Consider the following 23,140-nt stretch of genomic DNA (forward strand, 5'->3'; position numbering starts at 1 on the left):
GAGAAAACACAAGCAGATACCAACATTACATGCATCACTGTTCAAATATGAATGAATACACACATAGCTGTTTTAGATTTAGGGTTTGGAGTTTAAACAAATAAAAAGAATTCAAAATGAAAAGACATTAAACACACACTTCTGACACTGTGAACTAACATGAGCTTTTACAAACAGATTTTTTCTCTAATGGAAAATTTTCTTTCTCCGTGACCTATAATTACAGTAAATGTCGACTTCCTGTACATTCCTGCAGTGGAACATTAGAACCTCAGGAGAGGAACCAGCAGGACTAAAACTCCTCTTAGCTTTTATCTTTTAAATGCCTCATTTTAATGGCAACAGAAGGATAAACAAATAAAACAAACCTTTAAGCAAGAGTCGTTAATGTAATGCTTTATTCAATCAGAAGAGAAAACATTCACGCATGTAAACGCCTGTGAGCACAATTTGAGTCATGAATGTTTTTCCCTTAAGAGAAATGCTGTATATTTTTTATGCATGTTATGATATTTTTAACTTTCACAGATCTTCAAGCTCCAATTTTGGGGGGTCTTTAAGGTTCATAGCAATCATTCTGGACTTTATATCACCTATCACCAAGCTGCTGTTGTAAAAATAATGTATATGTATATCTGGACGACTCAACACCGCTTCCTTCCACTGTAATGAACTGAGCGTAAAATGTATGTCGATAGGTGCTGACGCTTTACGCAAAAACGTCAGTTTGGAGCCAGGGCAAGCGCAGAAGGAATCGAAGACAGAGGCCCTGTCCCAAATGGCACACTCCGGACTTTTGGTCCTACTCAGAGCCCACACTTTGATGACATCATGTAGTGCAGACTTTAGGGACTAGTGATGCGAGTCCACATGGTTGCACCGGAGTCGTATTTTGGGACAGACTCAAGCATCAAGCCGGAAATAGGAAGAGAAGTTGCCCGTCAGTGTGACTTCTGTTTCTGATTGGTCTGATTGCTCCTTCGTAAGGACTTCTGGGTTGGTAAAGTGCGTGAAGCCTGCTGCAGTGTGGGCTTCGCCAAAGACCGCATCAAGGTGGCAAAGGGGGCGCTAATGAGCACACTTCGAAGCGTAAAAATGACAGATGAAACACCCTACGGACTCGTAGACTAAGCAAACATGCGCAATTTAAGCCCACGAGACCGAAAGTACACATGAAGTGCGCCATTTGGGACAGGGCCGGAGCCGTGGTATCAAACTTCTGCCACGCACCTTCAACGTTTCATTTGATTGGCTTGCTAAAATAAGGTAAGTTAAATACAGCTCATTTCGTCAGTGTGAAATAACACAGAAATCAAAAATTGATAGTCAGTTATATCTTCAATCTTCCCTCGATGCTCCGACAGTCCGCTCAGAGAAGCTGTCAATCAAAAATGTCGTCATAACGACATGCCCCATTTCTAGGTAAAATGAAACTTATCACAAAAATGATCAATTGAACATATTTCAGTGTGATAACGACTACCTTTAAGGACCAAAACCATTTTTTGGAAAATTTTATTGGAAGTATAATTTATTTTTTTATTTTGACCCGAGTCCCATTTGTTTGCATAGAGAGGGCGGGGTTTATGACTTGTACTGCACCCAGCCAGCAGGGGGCAATCAAAAAGCCAGCAGCTTAAGTTTTTAGGATGTATGAGGCACACCTGGTTGTGATTCAACATCAGCAGCTTAGCGCATAGACATTATATACATAGACACCTCATAACGTGCTGGAACGTAATCCAGCATCGCTGCCATATTGGTTGGTTCTCCGCCACCAATATGAGTCAATCGGAGTAAACGGAGAGCGAGCAACTATGCCCGTATTTTGTGCACATAACCAGCGCAGTATTGATACTAGATCGAATGGGATTACCTTTCACAAGTAAGATCATACAATAATTTTTTTACCATTTATAATTAGTCCCTCCAGAAAAAAACGCAATTATGCGATTGCATGATTAAACGCATAATCAGCCAAAGTCCGCATATTTATGTGGGAGCCACATTTTTTTCAAATACGCTGCACTTTCGCAGCATAAATTTCAGATTTTTGTGCGCAAAATAGTCGGGGCTTGCATGATTTGATAATCCCCGCATTTTCGTAGTAAGAATCACATGCATCTTAGCAGAAATTTGAAAAATGTTGCATTTACCTCACACAAGCGCAGCCATGTCCCCTGTTGCCATGGGAATGTTATGAAGTGACGTAATTACGCGACGTGAACATCATTGAAAATCTGCAAAAGCTTCAAACAGTTTTTGCAAGTTTCCGCAATTTTTGCAAGTTCCCGCAATTTTTGCAAGTGTCCGCAACTTCATTGCATAAATATCCCGCATATTCCATCGCATTTTTTAAGAAAATGTGCCGCAAGAGCAAGGATTTTTTCCCGCAACAATCACAAAAAAAGAGTTATGATAATTGTAGTTGGGGATACACATTCCTCAGCAGTAATAGATGCAGGGGGGCGCACTGGGGACCTATACAAGATGGCGGCCGTGCCGATACGTCAGCTCCTAAAGGCAGGGTTAAGTCTATAAGGTGTCTATGTATATAATGTCTATGGCTTAGTGCGCGTTGTCTGGAAAGGTCATGCTGTCCTCAGCAAAGACCAAACAAATGGTGATTTGACTCTGGGATGAAAATAACAGCGTCTTGATGGCATGGCGTCAATAACATTCTACTAGCTTCTCCTGTAGGCGCAGGTTAATCAAAAATTCAAAATATTGTTGTCATACAGATGAGAAGTAGAGGACCTTGAAAAGTGAATTGTTTTATAGAAAATATATTGCTTTGCATTGACCTTTGAGCTTTATAGTTTTGCAGGAATTATTTTTGCTTTAACAGCAACTAAAGTTTGAAAAATGGGGTCAAGAAAATGAGCACCTTTAACATCATTATTCAGCAAATTTCTTTGTTAAGTTCCCTACCAAGAACCACACAAATGTCCAAAATTATGATTGTAAAGTTTGCTTTTTATTGGTTGTAATTAACATTATAGAAACTGAATCTGAAACTAACTAAAATGACGCCCAGAAAGCAAAACAAGCTGCTTTTTATAGTCAACATTCTTAACTGAAGTGTGAAAAAATGCATCTTAAACTTGACTCTGAATCATCATCCATTTTGATCAATTTAAACAATGAATTAAATTAATGTTATATACTGAAAATAAAAGATAAACAAAGAGCAACAACATCTCTGGGTGGTTGGTTTGTGCTGTGTAACAATGATAAAAAATGAAGTAACAAGGACGGTGGCTGATTTCTCAATTCATAAACTCAATTCATTATATACTGAAAGATATCATCTGACCTAAAAATAAAAACAAACCCAACGAATACAAAAAAATGATTTCTATTACAAAAACAAACGAATGCAGTTTATATATCATCTACATGCAGTTTACCAAATTTATATATAGCCTATATACACATAAATCAGACACCAGGCTGCATTTACAAGTAAATGTTGCTATTTTATTATACAAGTACCTAAATATGTTTTAATAATTTGTATATTTTCCCTATTGGGAGGATAAACAGCAAACAATGAGCATCGAAATCAATATAGAAAAAGGTTTGGTTTATCTTTGTGCAGACGGTCATGTGAAGATTACATAAGAGTAATATTTGAGCAAATAAATAAATTAATTTAAAAGAGCAAAGCGTCCTATAAAACAACCAACAAAACATACGTTACGTGTTTAATCTGTGCATAATATCAATAATTATAGTCATAATGGGGTTTAGGGAGGAAAAAACAAAGTCTACTTGTAATCCCAGCATTAGCAAACAAATAACTGAGAAAAAGCTTTGGTTTATTTTTTCCCTGATGACCCCTCTCAAGTAAACAAACTAAATTATTCTGATTATCACTACAAAGTAATAATTTGTAAAAGTATTTGTATCATTCCCAAACGTCAGTGCAGCCAGAGCGAGCCCATGCTAGCTGCGCAGAGATGAGTAAACCTTATATCATAAAGACACGGATGGAAGCCCAGGAGTCCCACATGAACACGCAAAATATATGAAAACCATTCCTTAACGCTCACCATAGAGGCACTTCAACGTCCGACTTGCACTAAAAGCTGTAGGCAGTCCAAAAAAAAAGCCCAACACACACGTCTGCATACACACACACACATCTGTACACACAACATCACACGCTCGGTTTAAGGTGAGTCCATGCTGAACAGCTCGATGCCCTGAGAGTTCCAGTAGAGACCGACGCCGGAGTTATAGACCAGCGACCAGACGTATGGAATGAAGAAATCTTCAGGCTGCTCTTCCTCCACGTATTTAAACTTCAGCTCTGGAAACTTCTGCAGGAGACACACACACACACAAACATACAAGATCTCTGAAATGCTGGATTGTCAATATAAGCATTCATATTTGTGTACAAGGAACAGTGCTACACAACTACATTTTGTCAGAAGCAACCTATTTCAGCATTATTTCTTTGTCTATACAGTATATTATTGTAATCTTAATGGGGTCATGGCGTGAAAATCTGATTTTTTCCAATAACTGGGTCCCTAGTGCTTTTATCAACCTAGAAAATGTGAAAAAGATCAACCTACACTGCAAAAAAAAAAAAAGACTTTCTTACTTAGTATTTGTGTCCTGTTTCAAGTATAAATATCAAAAAATTCTTAAATTAAGATGTATTTTCTTGATTAGCAAAATGACCTAAGTAAATAAGTCTAGTTTTTTGACAAAAAATATACAATTTAAATGAATGTGTGCTCAAAACAAGCAAAATATCTGCCAATGGGGTGGGAAATTTTTGCTTGAATTATTGTTTAGGAAAAAAGAAAACTTAATTCAAGATTTTTTTGCTTGTTTTAAGCACAAACTCACTCAAATTGTATAGTTTTAGACGTATTTTCTTAGGTCATTCTGCTTATCAAGAAGAGGAATCTTCATTTAAGAATTTTTCGATATTTCTACAGAAAACAAGACAAAAATACTAAGAAACAAAGTCATTTTTTTTGCAGTGTAGTAACTTAACATTTATGTATTGTTTTCAATAAAAATATAAAAAAATCTTAAATTAAGTTGCTTTTTCTTGATGAGCAAAACGACCCAAGAAAATAAATCTCGTTTTTAGACCAAAAATATCACATTTAAGCGATTTTGTGCATAAAACAAGCACAAAAATATGTTGAATTTAGTGTTTAAGAAAAATGTTCAAGATTTTTTGCTTAACCCATTGCCAGATTTTTTTGCTTGTTTTGTGCACAAAATCGCTTAAATTTGATATTTTTTTTATTGGGTCGTTTTGCTCATCAAGAAAAAGCATCTTAATTTAGGAATTTAAGATTTTTTTTGGTTGTAATTTAACATGTTATAATAAATTATCCATGAGATATTTTGAGCTAACACTTCATATATGCACTTTGGGGACACCAAAGATTTATTTGACATCTTTAAAAAAATCTCATAATATGACCCCTTTAACTACATTAACTTAAATAGTTAAAGGAATAGTATGTAGGATTGTGGCCAAAACTGGTATTGCAATCACAAAACTTGTGGCTAAAACTGGTACTGCAATCACACAACTGGTGGCCAATACACAAAATAAATCACCATAAACATCAGTTAAGGGGTCCAACTCCACGTTTTATATGACAATATCCTGGCCAGACCACTGTTGTCAGTGATATAAGTATTTGAAATGAAAATGATTTCTTAATGTCTAGTGACATATCAGGGCCATTTTATGATTATTGGTATACATTTCTTACATACCGTTTCTTTAACTATTAGTAGGAATGTTGAAACTAAAAAGCAAAGCAGGGGTACAAACAAAGACTACATAGCTACTATGCTATTAGTTAAGGTTTAAAGAGGGGTTTCAAAGTGCTGGTTTTGATAACAATGCATTGATATTACACACTGCCCAAAATAGTCCACTTGGTAACTTTCAAAGCCAGGGGACTATTTTCGGGCAGTGCCCGATATCACTACGCCTCCTGCAGCCATGTTACGGCAGCAAAGTCCTTGATTACGCCAGAATGAGAGTATAGTTCCTAGACATATCTGCCTAGAAAATCACAACTTTAAATTTTCTGTCGGTCTTAGTACACAATGTAACTACAGAAGAGTCAAGTTTTAAATAGGAAAAATATACAAACTCTTTGGTAATTTTTTTGCGTGATGCTAATGGTCTAATCAGATTCAATGGATTGTGCTAAGCTATGCTAAAAGTGCTAGCGACAGATCAGCTGAATAGTTTAAAATCAAATGTTTAACTCTAGGAGAGCTGGAAAATTAGCATATTTAATAAAAAAGTGGAGTGTCCGTTTAAATTGTTTCGCGGTTACCTGCACTCGCACATAATGTGGACTCCTAAATTATGCCTGATGTCATACAGTAGCATGAGCAATTTGCGCCGAACAATGTCCGCAGTTTTGATCAGCTGTTTTTGTAATTTCACCCAAACATTCATTATAAACAGGTAGGTGACCAGCACGGTTTGGATTTTTACCCAGAACCGTTACACCCCTAGCAGGCGTGTGGTGTTTTTTACAAGGTAACTTCGCCATCTACTGGCCTGGCATAATACAGCGTTATTAATTTGTCTTTGTGGATACATAAATGCAGATCTTTCCAAGTTAAAGTTTTTTTACTACATCGCTGTCGTGTAAACATAGCTGAGCTGAAAAACAGAGTCACAACATGGTATCTTGTACACCGAGTGCAGTAAACCTGCAGGTCAAGTGTCAAGGTGCGAGATCTCATTTCAGAAGAAACGGTTCGAGTTTTGACACAGGTGTAATTCCACACAGCAGTGAGGTAAATAAACTTGAGTTTGATTGATGATGTGACACACGGCAAGACCTCAGACGCTTCTCTTCATGTTTAAACACAAGACTCTTAACCTCTGGTAAAACGACACGCAGGGCTTAAATACGAGACGACAGCTTTATTTCTCCTGTGAGGACGTGAGGTGTTATTGAACTGAAGACTGAGCTTCACGGTTTCAGCTTGCTGTGTTTACTAGAATAAAATAGGACTTTATCAGCAGCGTATATTTCTTCTGTATTTGTCTTCTAGACATAAGATGAAAAAATAAATCAAACACTTTGAAGCTTGAATAGACTGTAAGGAAACAGGAAGTTGTGCGTCTGTGCGTGTGGCTAACACCGATCCTTCTCGTGACCTCATTCATGTCTTTCACTTCATTTTTAAAGGACACAGGATGTAAAGATCCCAAGATGATGCATGAAACCTCCCAATTCCTCTGAAATGCTTTAGCAAAAAAAATGCTATAATTTCTCATCAGGCAGTTCTGGTGAAATACTTCAGCGATCATGAGGTCAATCCCAGGAAACACACACACGCTGATAAAAATGTTTCACTTGAATGCACTGTAAGTCGCTTCTTGGATAAAATCACACGACCAGCCGATCCGGCTCTAGCGGCACGAGTACCTGACCTTGATCCGACTCAAAGCTTCACAATACCCTTCATACACCGTACAGGATCAAGCGTGGCGGCCAAAACCAGCAGCTGGAGGATGGCAGTGACCTGACCCGATCTCCATCAACCCGAGCCCACGCTCAGGTGAGTCAAAGAGCAAATCAACAGCAGGTAAGCTGTCCGTCAGCATTAATAATGCAGTCGGGTCCTCTCATATTCCCCAGCGCTCTCTTTGTGCGAGACAGAGGCCGCATTGAAAAGCCTTCATATCAGACTCGATAGAAAAGACTCGGAACTTGGCTGGACTCCGTGACTCCGGGTCTGCTGGCTCGGCTACACTGCGGCTCTATTCACGGGACGCCCGAAGGTCCATCTGTCGCTTTCAGAGGCCACAGAGCAAACTGACCCGTGCTGTCATCCAGAGGAGGACACGGAGCGTGGCGTGGGATGAGCGAGGACGGGTCAAAGGGTCAGGTTCGGCCCAATTGGACCAATTCTTACAACAAGTTCAACCGACTTGTCAATCAACAGAAACAATACATTAGAATGCGGCAGTGACAATTATACAATCTCATTAATGTGAAATTTACATAAAATATGTCCAAGCACACATGCGCAATTTTAATCAAAAACGCTTTGGAAATTCGTGATCCTCTCTGATTGGTGGATCTCACAAGGGGTACTTTACATTTTGTGTCTAAAACTACGCAGAAAATGTGACTAGAGCACCCACCGACTTACGTTTGTTAACAAATGAATATCTGATCCTTGTTTACATTTTTATATTTTAAAATATATGTATGCATTATATTTAAGCCCATATGCATCAATGTGCGCGTGCACGCCCCCACGCACACACACATGGGTGATTCTCACGAAACCATTGAAACACCACGGCACTAATGATTTTAGCTTTAAAATGTGTAATATAGTAACATTAAAAAGCATCAGAATTAACACAAAACTAAGTTCTACCTTGCACAATGTGTGATTTCAACATAAGAATTTATAATTGCAAATTTTATCTCATTTTCTGCTGAAATTCTCATTACCGCAATGTGTCCGGCTGTGTTTGAACATGCGTTTTGTTGTAATTTAATCAAATTAACACAAAAAATATTAAGAAAAAAAATAAATGGATGTTTTGCTAGACTACTTTAGATGACAGAAAAAATATTTACTGAATATTCATGTATAATAATAATGAAGAAAAATTAGGAAAATGATGTGTCCATGCCTGATGTTCTCATCCTCCGCAACACTTTTTGAGAAGAGTTTAAGCACACATACAGAATTTTAATAAAGTTTGATTTTGAGTGACCAAGCACATGGACCAGTTACTTCAAGATGGCTACCAGGTAAGATCATTTTTTTACAGTTAATTTGAAATATTGTCTTGTCAGAATGCTTACACGACATTTTGATTATCATTACCGCAACAGATGCTTATTAAATGTTAATTAAATTAATAGAAGCATAATACTTTGATTTTAAATGCATGTGCAGAATCTCCAAATTATGTTCTTTCAGGTTTGTCATGTCATTTTGAAAATATGTCAGTGTTGATGTTTTCTGACTGTTGCGGTAATGAGATTTTTTTAGGACAAATTTTTAAATTATGTTACAAAAAGTGTTAAATGATAAGTAAACGTTTTTAAATTATTGTTCCCATTTAATCCAGACTTTGTTTTTCAATGTCTGGTGGGAAAAAAGGCAATTTAAGCAATTTTTACATTTTCATGCTTGACATTTTTAAAACCAAGTTTTCGTGAGAATCACCCACATACTCCATGACCACCACAGTAAACTGGTGCATTACCATCACGGTGGTAAAATACTGCCACCGTCACAGCCCTGTATGAGGTTTGTATGTGCATGTGTGTGAGTGATGTGTGAGGTCAGTGTTGACTCTTTCATCATCTTTATAGGAGCCACAGTGTCTCTGTCTTATCACCACACAACACACAACAAATTCCAGCGCCTCTGTTACCCTGCACACATCACACACTGCTTTCACTGTTTATATTCAACACAGAGAGAGAGACAGACAGACAGACAGACAGACAGAAAGAGAGAGATAGAGAGAGAGAGAGAGAGAGAGAGAGAGAGAGAGATTATGAACAAATAAAGGAAGAAAATTGGTGAAAAGCTCTGGGGCAGACTGACCGGCCAATCATGCTGCCTTGCTGTGTGTGTATATGATGTGTGTGTAATGTGTTTGTTCGAGTGTGTGATGTTTGTGTGATGTTGATGAGACTGTGTATGATGTGTGTATTTGTGTTCCAGGACAGGAACATCACAGTTGCTCTTTTGAGAGTGCAATTCTGATAAACACTGCCCACTGCATTGCTGGCGTGTGTGTATGAGTCTGTGTCTAGACAAGAATTTTGTAATCTCAGTCATGGGGGACGCCACACATCCACACGCGCACACAAACACACACATCTCCTATATACACGCATGCAGACAAACACACACCCACACGCACACACAATCATTAAAGGTTAAGGTAGCTGTAAGACATGTAGAGAGTGAATCAGCTGTCCATATAATAACTATAAATGTTTGTATAGATCTTATGCTGCGTTTAGACCAGCCGCGGTAGAGGCGTCAAGCACGAGTGATTTCAATGTTAAGTCAATGTGAAGACGCGTTGATGCGTGTCTGGAGGTTAGCGCGGTAGACGCGATTCCGCCTCAATTGTGCGTCTAGTTTGCGCGAATGCCGCGAAGTGAGCACTGCCGTGGCAAATGCGCAAGGTGTAAATTTGAACTTTGGCGGAAAATTGCGCCGCGTTAACCAATCAGGAGCTTGCTGTAGTAATGATGTGATAACAGGAAGCGAGCAGAGTCGCAGAAGCCCCTCCCATGATGCGAATTTCCGCGTGAAAGTCTCTATTTCATGCACGAATGAAGCGAGTAAACTCAAACTGTTCAAGCTGCAAAATAGGCGCGGTAGACGCGATTTTGACGCCTCAAATGCGGCTGTTGTGAACCCACGGTTACGGCAATATATTTCTTGCTGTTTTATTAATGCAGATCTTATAACTCTTATAAATACGACCCAAAGCTTAGCCATTAAAGCAAATGACAGAAATTTCAGTAAGTAATAACAACACAATATAAAACAACTAACACTCATTGATTACTCTTAAACCCCATTCACACAGATCTTTGGTCCCAGAAAATACACGTAAAATTGCCAGACAAGCGCCTGTGAGAACGCAAACATGTCACGTAAATCTTCTGAGATCGTTGCTGGAAAGAGGACCTAGTAAGATACACGGAAAACCCTCTGTGTGAACAACAAGCCGAAACATGCCGTAATGGGCGTGTCCTAGTGACGCCCGCGTCATCACAACAAAAGTTATGGTTCAGCTCTTTAAAACGAGAGATTTACTTGCAGATCAACATTAACAACGAGAAATTTTGCAAACTAGATTGAAACAGTTATCAGGAAATAATAAATGAGATGCATAAACAATGCTGTAAGGGGTGTGTCGTAGTGAGGACGCGCGTGTCATGGCAACATGAAGTTGGTTCAACTCTTTAAAATGACGGATTTACATGGAGATCAACAAATTGCTACACAAATTTAATTGTCGCGACCTCAAAATATATTTAGGAGCGTTTGTGCAAGTGCAAATGATTGTTGCGGTGCGACCTGTTTTCGTTTCTTTATTAAACGTTCGCATATATCGAAAGCAATAAATCTTTACATGGATGACTTCATTTTGTGCTTTTTTAGCACCCGAGGACACGAAAACGTGAAGATCATATTCAAGAGTTCACGCGGATTTCATTGTTAAATTGAGAAATGCGATAGTCAAAATAAAAGTCTGTTAAAAGTAATGAAGTTGACAGAAATATATAATTATTGTTTGGTAAAATCTACTTTTAAAATAATAAAAAAAATTAAAAAATATATTTTCATTTTTTAAATAATATAATTACCTTCAAAATGTTTGTACTTTCATTTTTAATTTAAACAAGGTTTTGTTATGCAGCACTTTGACAAAAAATAAAAATTAATGAATTTGTTTTATTTTTATTTGATTATTTTAGAAAAGATTTACATTTTGTGAATTCAGTTTATTAAACATACTGTTTGATAAGTAAAATGTAATTAACCAATAAAGTAAATGAAAAGTGAATCCAGAATCTAGAAAATTAAAACAGAAAAAATGGGATTTGTGAAAATAAAAAACTGAATTTAAAAATAAATAATTTAAAATGTTTTATAGGTCCCCATGAATCTTCACATTAAGCATAACAGCTTTTTTAAAAATGTGCCATGCACAAGTCACGTGTGTGGCAAATAATTTAAGATCAAGTTTGATTGTTCAAGCTTTTAATCTTCAGAATGATGAAGTTGTGGTGCTTCTATAATTTTTAATGGATGCTCCCAAATGTTTGCTGGTGCTCCTAACTTTTTAATTTGGGAGCACCAGTGCTACCTACTAAAAAAAAAAAAACTCGAATAAAACTTTGAGCCCTGATTTACAATGAGAAATGTCAGCAGACTGGACTGAAGCAAATATCAGGTAAGTTATCTCGTCACTTACCGGGCTGAAGCGGAGATCATTCAGCAGCATAAAAAATATTGCATCACGTGCTCATTTGAGCTTATAGTAAACAAAAATGCCTGCGCGTCACCCAACAAGATATATCGTTCATCTCCTCAAAACGGTGTTTTTAAATGCATATATACAATCACGATGACAAATGTCTGAAAACTGGAATAAAGCATCCGTGTATTTTATGGAATGTCTGTGTGAAAAGGGCTTTAGTTTGATGCAATATTTTCAAGTTGTTTGAGAGTCTAGAGAGAGAAAAACTCACATCTTTTTCAATGCTTTACACTAAAATTTCCATACCAATAGTAACAATGATCCAATCGATTAGATCTTAATGGGATTATGGGTAATGTAGTTACACATGACCTGTGAAATCTTTCATCATCACTTCATCTGGAAGCTGTTTTGAATGGTTTACACATTAATCGTTAAAAGTCAATTTCACTGGAAAGAACCAGAATGAGATTTTTACTGTCGAAAATCTCCTTCCTGAGCCTCATTCACGTGATCATAAAAATGATAAATGTCATCTGTGAAATCTAAAACCCTGAACATGCAATTAAACGACGGATGAACGCCACACGCCGGCCACATGTCCTGTGATTTAGTAGGAGCAGAGGGGATTGTGGGTAAGGATGGGTCCTGAAGATTTGTGTTGAATCCAGTATATCAGTAGCAGATATGAGAGTGTATGTGCGTCACGTCCTGATGTCATTACATCCGTGTCTTGTAAAGGCGTAATGAACGACCCCGCTGGAGTCGTTTGTGATAATGAAGATTACATTTGACCTACAGTCACCATCACTCGGGTGCTTTGAAGCAAAAGCAGCTTTATTCAACCAGAGATTAAGATTCATTTGTCTTAAAACCATAAAACTACATTTGGATTTACTTGGTTAAAAAATTTGTCAATATTATCAACAAAAATTCCTCACAGGGCTAAAAGTAATAGTCAAGTCAAATATGTTGGATCAAAGTCAAATTCATCGTCATTATAGTGTGCTGCAAGGATGAAGTTACCGACTACCGAAATGTTGGTACCGCGATAACACTAATTATACATAAGTATAAACGTAATCGTACCTTCAGTCGATCTTTGGGTAGAGCCGCAGCGCCCTTCTTGATGACCTCTTGAACTCTCTCCACTGACAGATCACTTCCTGCCTGTTCCAGACGCTGACTGAAGAAACCAATCACCTGCAAGACACAAACACACACGTCGTCACCACGGCAACATTACTGCAACATCAGGACCACAGAGCTACTGTATCACCCAGATCTCACCGTGTCGAGGTTCTGCATGATGTCCTGGAAGGAGGGGTGAGATCGGAACTGCTCGAAAAGTTCACGTTTATACAGCAGAGCGTACAGCAGGTTAGGGTTGTGATGAAGCGAGTTACTCAAGCAGGAGTTTATGATCTCCAGCATCATTCTGATCACCTCCTCAATGACATTCAGATCCTGAGCCTGAGGAATACATATGAGAGTATCAGTAAACAAACAAAACCATCATTCCACCCTTCAAACTGGTCCTACCACGTCTTAAGGGTCAATTATGTGTGTATGAATTAATGGGTTATGGCTGTGGACTGGCTGGTCAACCTTTTTCATGGTTGCATGTAGGGCTGGGCATCACGATACATTACATATCACAATACATGTAGCATGATACAATGTATCGCGATGCAATGCAGTGCATGTTTCTATACATTGCAATACTTTTTCTTTTTTTTATCAAAAATGTAAAAAAAAATTAAGCTTATTTTTTAAACTTTTTTTAAGCCAAAGTGCTTCCACAAGTCGTCTTTGAAAGCTGCAGGCTTTTTAAAATTTTCTGCCATTTTCTCAGTCTCACTAACTTCTGAGACATTGGCCGAATGGCCGTATATGACTGGACAGTGACAACTACAGCAGCGGCGGAGGAATTTGATGTTTCGGGGGAAAAAACGATACTAGAGATTGAAATATCGATACACTATCGTGGAAAAATTTGTCACGATAGTTAGCTGTATCAATATACAGTATTGTTCAAAATAATAGCAGTACAATGTGACTAACCAGAATAATCAAGGTTTTTAGTATATTTTTTATTGCTACGTGGCAAACAAGTTACCAGTAGGCAGAGATGGGGACTCGAGTTTGAGACTCGGACTCGAGTGCGACTTAAGTCGCACACACAGTGACTTCAGACTCGACTTGAGACTCGACCCTCAAAGACTTCAGACTCGACTCGAGCCGCGCGACTCGTGAACAATGTTTATTTTTAGGAAACGTCTGATGAGCTCGCTGTCATACCCCTCCCTCCGTTACCTACAACCTGCCCACGACGTGACACGTGACGTATCTGCTCCGAGCGCGCGGCCGCGAATCGAATGCACCGGCTGCTGCTGTCCCACTCGTGTTGAGTTAAATGTTAATTGTTGGTGTCTATTAAAGTCCATTCAAATGAGAAAAATCCTGCAATGTTTTCCTCAAAAAACATAATTTCTTCTTGACTGAACAAAGAAAGACATCAACATTTTGGATGACATTGTGGTGAGTAAATTATCTGGATTTTTCTTTTAAGATAATGGAATATTCCTTTAAGTAGGTTAATTGAGGTAACTGTCTCTTTAAAAACAATTAGCACAGACTGGTTTCTGACTGTAATCTATACATACACTTAAGACATAAACATTTTGTTTTTATTAGAAAAAGAATACTGTGGAGATCATGTTGTTTGTATGTGCCCTGTCAATAACAGAAAGATTTTATGTTCGCTTGTTTTTTGAAACGCGTCTCTCTCGTATGTGCACTACTGATTGCCCTTAAACACGCACGCACACAGAGAACGAGGGTGAATCCCAAAAAGCGCAGCACATAAAAATGTTACGTTGTTTTTCATTGCGTTATTCGCCAAATGTATGTTAAAGGACAGTATGAGACACATTAGCGCAAATCTCTCTAAAGTTTACACATCAAGGGTTCTGATCAATCACGTCTGACACATTCAACCGCATGTGCCTCTGTGCGTACAGAAAGCTGCCCACTTTAGCGCCTTTTAGCGGTTAAATACGTCCACACCAGACACATGTTGATTCAGACAAGCACGTGCAGGTCGCGGTTTCTGTTTGCGTCATCACAACATTTCAACCGGTGATACAAGTCTTTCGGTCGAAAACTGAAAATGCTCTTTTGTGCCATTTTCGGCCGAATCACAACCTAATGCTTTTTGGTTTTGGCTCAATCATTCAAAAAATATTTTTACACAAGCAATACGCACATCTCTGCTATAAATAAACATTTGAAGTTTGTTTCTGTTACTTTACATTCTTGGACAATTACACCAAACATGACATAAGTGCAAACGTTATAACTTACCCCATAGGTGGGGTTCATTGTAACAGGCAGGGGGTTAGTTGTAACACTTTAAAATAAATTTGCAGGGAAATTTTTCAATACTATTTTGTCTATACACTTGAAGTGGATATTGTTTATATATCTGTCTATAATAGACAGGTATCTATTTCAAAACAATGTTTTAGTCAACAAGACACTGATTAATATGACATAGCATTGGATTTGGTATCTTACACACCCAACTTAGAAACCGAAAAAAAAAACATGAGATAAAAAATGTACTTACATGCCACCAAAACACTTGTTCATCAATAACTCTCTGGAAAAACATGATACATTTCCAATAATTTGCGGGAGATCGTCTTTTGGCTGCGTGAAAAAATACCGGAAAATCAAAACGCTCAACCTTGTGCAACAATGTAAACAGTCTGTGTTACAACTAACCCCGCATTACTTTTTGCCCCGCGCACCCATACAGTTCATGCATCATGTTCAAAGCATGTTTATAAAGGCTTTCGATGGACATAGAGAGATGGGAAATATCTGTGGTGATGTTAGTGGTCAAAACAGACAGTCTGGAGTCACTCTGAGACCACCAGTCTTCACATCAGCACAATACTCAATGAGACACACACAGGAACTCTTTTATAACACAAACAGAGAGAGCGAAAAACATGGGTTGTTTCTGTGACGTATGGGATGTCTGCGGTTATAAAGTAAGCCCAGCTCCCCGTTCCTCACACCTTTCCCTGCCATTAGACGAAATAAATTCCTGCCCTCTGTTCCCATGACGACCCCCTACACGTGGGAAAGATGTGCGGACGCAGCGGTCGGGAATATTAACAGGGTGGGAGACTGTCGCCAGTGTTATTAACCAAATTCAAGTAGATGCTTATGAAACCCTTACACTAATAACAAAAGTGCATGCAGACGGGAAATACTTGTCTAGACCAGCGGATCCTAACTCTTCACACAAAAAAGAGGCCTGGGAATGAGTAGGAGAGTGTTGTTGTGCAGTATTAGAATAACAACAAAACAAATACAAAAAATAAACAACACAAATTTTACATGAAAGAAAGAGAGAGAGGGAGGGGAGAGAGAGAAAGAAAGAGTGTGTATGCGCACGGTCAGCTAATGACAAAGATGTCAATAGCATCAGTAAGAGACTCTTGTCTCTATGGTTACAAGGCCATAGGTTCTCAGGCTGAGGTCCTAGGTCACGTCTAATGCTTTAAGCTTACAGTGATGCTGTGAGGTCACCATGGCAACAGACAGGTAATGATCAACATAACCAAGCTGTACCATTTTCTCTTACAGGTGAAGAACGTCTTTGGTTATAAGACGTTATAACGTTAAGACGTGTTATCCACCTTTTTCTCGAACGCGGAAGTGAGTGATATGACGTATTTCCCTTCCTGTGTGAGACTTCCTGTTCAATAGCCAGCCGGTAAAAAACAGTGTAGTTGGAGCACGCATAAAACATGTTTTAAACAGTAAATATTTACTACATCTGCCATGTATGAACCAGTGTGAGGATGAAATTAAGAAGTGGCTTGATATATGAAGATATATTCAATCATTTAGTGTTGCTGATCAGAGGTGATGGGTCTTCAATGCGCAAATATAAAAGCACAGAGACATACCAGTATCTTTACAATGGGAAAGTCATTCGAGAGGTTGTGCATGGATTTTACCAAGACTTCGTGTTTTTAACTTTTCAGGCGGTGGTTTAAAGGTGCAATTTGTACGATATTTGCAGTTAAATTGTCCAAAAAACACTAGGCCAGTGTTATATATTTTGTCCAGCTGATTACTATTAATATCTGTAATGTTTTCAACTACTTGTAAACCGTGAGAAAATTTCCATTTAAAACATTGACACGGGGCAGTGCAGTCTCCTGTCAATGACGTTAATATCCATGTGATCCTTCGTCACCGCCTTTACTGATGTAAAAACCACATGACAACAGTGGTCGAGTTCAAAAAAATAAAATGGCGGCCAAGGAAGCGACTGGAGCACAAATTTAGTGTAAATAAGGGTATATTTTCACTTTTTACACATTTTAATTGCATTTCTAGCGAGAAATTAGTATTGTAGTTTTCAAATATGTGATTAGTTATCATAAAGGCACTCTCTGTTTATATTTCAAACACGCTGCCTTTGAAGTGCGTCCAAAAGCCTTTCTCTGAGCTGCCGTCATGCCTCCGAAGTCATTTCCTCATGAGGGAGCAAGGCAACAAGCCTTGAGTTTTCGGACGCAGCCAGTGTCGTGGACAAATGCGGAACTACACGTTAGCACCTGTTGAGCTACACGCTTGCTTATGGACTTATGGATTCCTCTTTACCGTCTGTCAGCAAAGACAGCTCCCGTAAGCATACGGGCCAACCAAACGACCCAAGAAGAGTTTGGAACAAAACGGGAGAAAGAATGAGGATCAATTTGGTGTTGCATTATCTGGATAAAGAGAGCTTTGCGACAACATTTAACTAGACAGAGATTCTGATCCTGCTTGTGTTTTACGCGATGGGTAAGTTGTTTTGATTCGTAACCCTTCAAAAAACGTATGCTATTATATTGATCACAACATAAGTGTGTAGATTGTAATCAGCGCGTCTTCCCGCGGACGATATGCACATCAAGAGGTATTGTACAGCAATATAAATGGTCATTTTAAGACACTTCACAATAAGATTTATACTGTCAATACATTATGTGAAAAATCATTGTAGATTATAAGTTGAAAACTTAATTCTGTGCTGTGTTAACCATCGAATTACATAATGAAGTAAACAATGTCATCAAACGCAACATTTATAAGACTTAATTACCTTATCCGTCAACGTGATTTCGCGTCTGATTGATGGCCATCAGCGGTTGAGTTAAAGACTACAAATCCCATAATTCCACGCTGCTTCAGAGCGTCATTAAACAACGTCATTGTTACTGATTTGATCTGGCGCCATCTAGCGGCGCAGATAATACAAATTGCATCTTTAAAATGTCACAACTGTCCCTCTGGTGTGAAGTTTTTTAAACAGCAATTTTTAATCGACTTGTTTTTATGGTGACACATCAAGCTTCACGCAGTCTGACAGTCAGCAGTATCTTTCTCATTCAACACATTGTAAATTATTTGAACAAACCATAATAAACATATTAAACTACTACATGTATTGAGTGTATTATTCCATCACTGTGGAGACATGAGCTTATGAAATTATTTGCTTACTTTTTAAAGTATTTGCTTTTTCATTTAAAACATAACAAAAGTACACGCAAACACATTACGAACTATTATGCTACGTACACACCAAGGTTATTATAGTTTTGCATTTTTCATTAGTTTTTATTTTTATTTCGTTTTGACTTTTTGTTTTCAAATTCAGTTTAGTTTTAATTAGTTTTTAAAGTGGGTTTGCTAGTTTAGTTTAGTTTTTATTTTATGAAAATGCTTAGTTTTAGTTTAGTTTTTATTAGTTTTAGTGTTCGTTTTAGTCTTTTTCGTAATTTGGGTTATTTGTCAGGGGCAAGAATTAAAAAAGGTCAGAAAAAGAATTGTGTGATAATAACTCAACAAAAACGTCATACAATTTTAGAAAATATTAATTCAAAAATAAAACCAGTTCATAAAATGTACATATGGGCACAAATATGTAAACAGTCTCAAGTTCAACACTCCATAGTAAGATGTGATGTGTGCCAGTAAAAAACTTAAAGAGCCAACAGACTAAAGAAGACATACATGAACCGCATGTATTCAACCCATTTTTAAGCCACAACAAGACATTTCTGTCAGATTGTCAGGGAGCTCAATCTGAGAAAAGAACATGACAAATAACCAGAGGTGGAAAGAGTAGACAAAAACTTTACTCAAGTAAAACTACAAGTAACTAAAGAAAAAAATACTCAAGTAGCAAGTTACTTCTACTTGAGAAAAAATATACATGCACACACAGTACACACCACAAGGATCAGGACAGTAAAAGTTTGCTGTGGAGACCAGAAATTGGTAAGATGAATATCAGTGTGTCAGAAGTACAGAAGTCACATTTTATTAACCTTCAACACATACATGCTTTAACAACTAAGAAAAACAGCCTTTAATGCTGAATTGTATGTTGTGCCCAAACGCAAAACTCGAAATAAATGGATCAAACTGACACTACATACTGTATGTGTGTGAACAATTAATGCATTAGGACAGTGGTTTTCAAACTGGGGGCTGGGGCCCCCTGGGGGGCCGCGAGATGGTGCCAGGGGGGCCCCAGTTTAATGACATTTTATGAAATACATTAATTTTATAGGAATTCTGTGTAATTAAACCTAAAAAAATAAGGCTACTTACCAAAAGCATTACTTTTTAGTATAATTTAATGTTTTTTTTTAGTAAAATGAGTTTTATAACAGTTTTTGTCACAAATTTTCTTTGGGGGGGGGGGGGGGGCGCAAAGGAATGCATCGTATACAAGGGGGGCCGCACGCTGAAAAAGTTTGGGAACCACTGCATTAGGACACAGTTCATTACTTGAACACTTCTGAGTCAATGGTCTCAATGTGGCCACATTAGATAGTATTAAAATACAAACGTGTTGTGTCATTGAGTTGGAATATTGTGCATGTTAAAACAGGTGACATTTCTGTACTTTTTTATTCATCTTTTAATGTTTAGACATTTCTTGACTCCACAGCAAACTGAGGACTTTTGCATGTTTTGTCTGAAAACTTTTGAAATGCACGTAAGCCTACAGTAGGCTATGTATGTGTAAAATTGCAAAATACACAAACATTACATATTAAAGAATACTTTAGACAAGCACAGAATAGACAAGCATTTCTATGAAATTAACTTGTGTCTTAAGGTTGATGTATACAGCTTATAGCTGAAATATCAGACAAGTTAACCGACACAGTTTTGCATTCAGTTATGCATATTAAAGTTAACTCAGAAAATCTCTTAGATGGTCTGAGGACATCGACAGTTTACACTTACATGAAATACAAACTGATTTTAGACAAAACTCATGTTTTCTTATGTTGTGAATCTCATGTCACGTGTGTGTGGGTGTTGTGAGCACTTACATTATACACAGTACAGTATACAGCGAATCAAACGTCAATCATAGATGGACTTTCTTCATGCAGTCATGTGTTCACACAGTGCTTCTGGAGGTTGCGCGCGTTTAAATGTTTCTGACGACGAACAGGTCCGCGCATATATAATGGCGGGTACACGTGTGAAGCTTTGCTTTTAGTTAAAAGATTAGTTAAATCATATTCACGTAATCCAACACTCTTTATGTGCTGCGTGTTTCTAGACACGAGCAAAACCGCATCAGACGATTCAGTTTTTCCAGCGATCGAAACAATTCATTTAAACTGATTCGCGAACCACTTCAAACAGTTTGACCCGTTTGCTTTGTAAAGAATCGACTCAAAAGACTCATTTACTTGCAACACCCTGTAAGGAATCAACTTAAATGAGTCATTAATTCGCGAATGTGTGTGTGTGAAGCGCGAGTGAGAGACGCATGGAAAGGAATTTGAAGCTTAACGTAATTTGCTCTATGAAAGACATTAACAAAGACGAAAACTAAGGACATTTAATCTATAATTTTATTTTATTTTAGTTAGTTTTGCCAGGCACACATTACAGTTTTAGTTAGTTATCGTTTTTTTGTAATGCCTCGTTTTTATTTTTATTTCAGTTAACGACAATGTTTTTCCCCACCTAGTTTTCGTTTTTTCGTTCGTTTTCGTTAACGATTATAACCTTGGTACACACCAGATGCGGGGCATCGCGTTACTCGCTCTAGATTACTCGCGGGATTTAACTTCGTGTCATGCGACTTTTTCCCCCGAGTTTAATATTTTCAACTTGGGCGAAGACGCGTTTGAGGTGAATAGCGCATGTTTTCGCGGCAAATGCGCCACCCATATCGCATCATCCGCATCGCCCCACGCGAGGAAGTGTCTGATCGCGTCTTTGCATTGACTTTGTATGTAATCTTCTCGCGCAAATCGTTGAACTCACATCTGGTGTGAACCCACAGTTATAAACATTAACTAAGCAGTTTATGTCGTATATATTCTGTACTGTAATCACAGTTTTGTAATAATATATAGCAGCAGAATAAATAAACCAGCTAAATCAGCATATTTTTATCAGCATGCTATTAGTTGTTTTTAAACAATTATTGTATTTATTGTTTACTGGCAGTTCTATACTGGATGGATATGTGGATACAGTTAATAGATGCACGTGCGCCACATACACATTCAGTTCTTGTGCATGTATTATGGTTAAAACAAATGTTTTGTAGAGATTTACTGCGTTTGTATTTGCTATTATGGCAACCCCTAACTGCACAAATTATGTCGGTCTTCCTGGATTTCATAATAAACATTAAACAGCCAGTCAAAATGGCACACTTGTGTCCTTTGCAATAGACTACCATTAGCTTTACTGGCTCACCAAAAGTCATAAACAGGAAAGCTCAAAGATGGTGCTCAAAGATGGCGGCGCCCACATTTACGCTTACATTTATACATTTATATGCAAACAAACAAGCTCAACAAGTTATTAAAATTTTTACAGGAAAATGAGGGAGGATTATAATGGATAAGCAATACCATTAAAATCACAAACGGCGTGTATCTGTTCCCATTAAATGAAGGAAATCCCATGGTGATAACAAACCCGGCAGACAAAACCAGTGTGTGTGTGTGTGTGTGTGTGTGTGTGTGTGAATGTTTGTCTTATGAGATATGACACAAGAAAAGCTTGCGAAATCCAATGTAGTCTAAACTCTTTCTTGATAAGTGTGGTTTAGGAAATCCTTCCCATGAAGATCACAGCAATGTGGAAACTGTTTGGGTGACCGCACACTTGCAACACAAGAGACTCTTCTGACCTGATCAGCATAATGAAAATAAATACAAAATTCCAGTATCTAGATAGTAAAAGCCTGGTATAGTTCACTTTTATGCGAGGGTCTGTACGAAAAAAATTCGTCATCAGAATAGTACGCCTTCTTTATGCCCATTTTTTTTTACTTTGTATGTGCAAATCGCACATGCACATTTCATTTTGTTACAGCAATTAATTTATCCACAAAGAGGCAATCGTGCACTGTGGGCACCAATTCACAAGGTAGTTAATGAAAAACTGCATAAATAAAATGGATTGAAACGCAAGCTATCGACAATGGAGTCTGTACATTGTAAAAAAAAAATGCAGCATGAAGTTTAAAACTTTCCCCGCCAATGACGAGTTATCTCGCTTAATCACATTACGAGAAAACGCTTCCCTGCCCATTTTTTCGCTATTATCCAGTAGGTGGCATTCTTACACAACTTATAAATCACTAATGCATCCACTGGTCCAAAAACAGTAAAAAACTCAACAAAAGTCCTTTACAAAAATGCAATCATCTCAAAATTTGGTATTTCTGAAGAAACCTACCCATATTTGAGAGGTGATAAAAGAGAACAAATGAAAATTGGATGAAAAGTTTTTAGTTTGAAAGCAGAGGGTCTGTTCTTTCATTTTTATATATTGTATGTTTATATATTTAAAATATTAAACTTATGTGAAAAATCATAAAAAATCTGGGTGCTGACTGGCAACTTAAAAAAAAGCTGGCGTGGAAAGAGTTAATTATGCAAGTCAAGTTATCTTTGTCAAGTTTTGACAAGTTGACATAACTTAGAAAAACAAGTTGAAATTGTTTAACTCTTTCCCCACCATTGACGAGTTAACTCATCAATTAAGAGAAAACACTTCCCTGCC

General features: G+C 37.7%; 1 protein-coding gene across 1 annotated transcript in view; it reads right to left on the bottom strand.

Moving 5' to 3' along the window:
• Nucleotides 1-2,955: 2,955 nt before the first annotated feature.
• The window catches only part of dym (dymeclin), a 90,589-nt gene continuing 70,404 nt past the window's right edge, over nucleotides 2,956-23,140 (bottom strand). The window contains exons 15-17 of the mRNA XM_055179747.2: nucleotides 13,295-13,477; nucleotides 13,094-13,207; nucleotides 2,956-4,325 (exon numbers count right to left, since the gene is read on the bottom strand). Of these exons, the coding sequence (XP_055035722.2) occupies nucleotides 4,176-4,325; nucleotides 13,094-13,207; nucleotides 13,295-13,477 (447 nt within the window). The 3' untranslated portion in view covers nucleotides 2,956-4,175. The remainder of the gene's footprint in view (nucleotides 4,326-13,093; nucleotides 13,208-13,294; nucleotides 13,478-23,140) is intronic.

Source organism: Misgurnus anguillicaudatus, chromosome 9, assembly GCF_027580225.2.
Source record: "Misgurnus anguillicaudatus chromosome 9, ASM2758022v2, whole genome shotgun sequence".
NCBI lineage: Eukaryota > Metazoa > Chordata > Actinopteri > Cypriniformes > Cobitidae > Misgurnus > Misgurnus anguillicaudatus.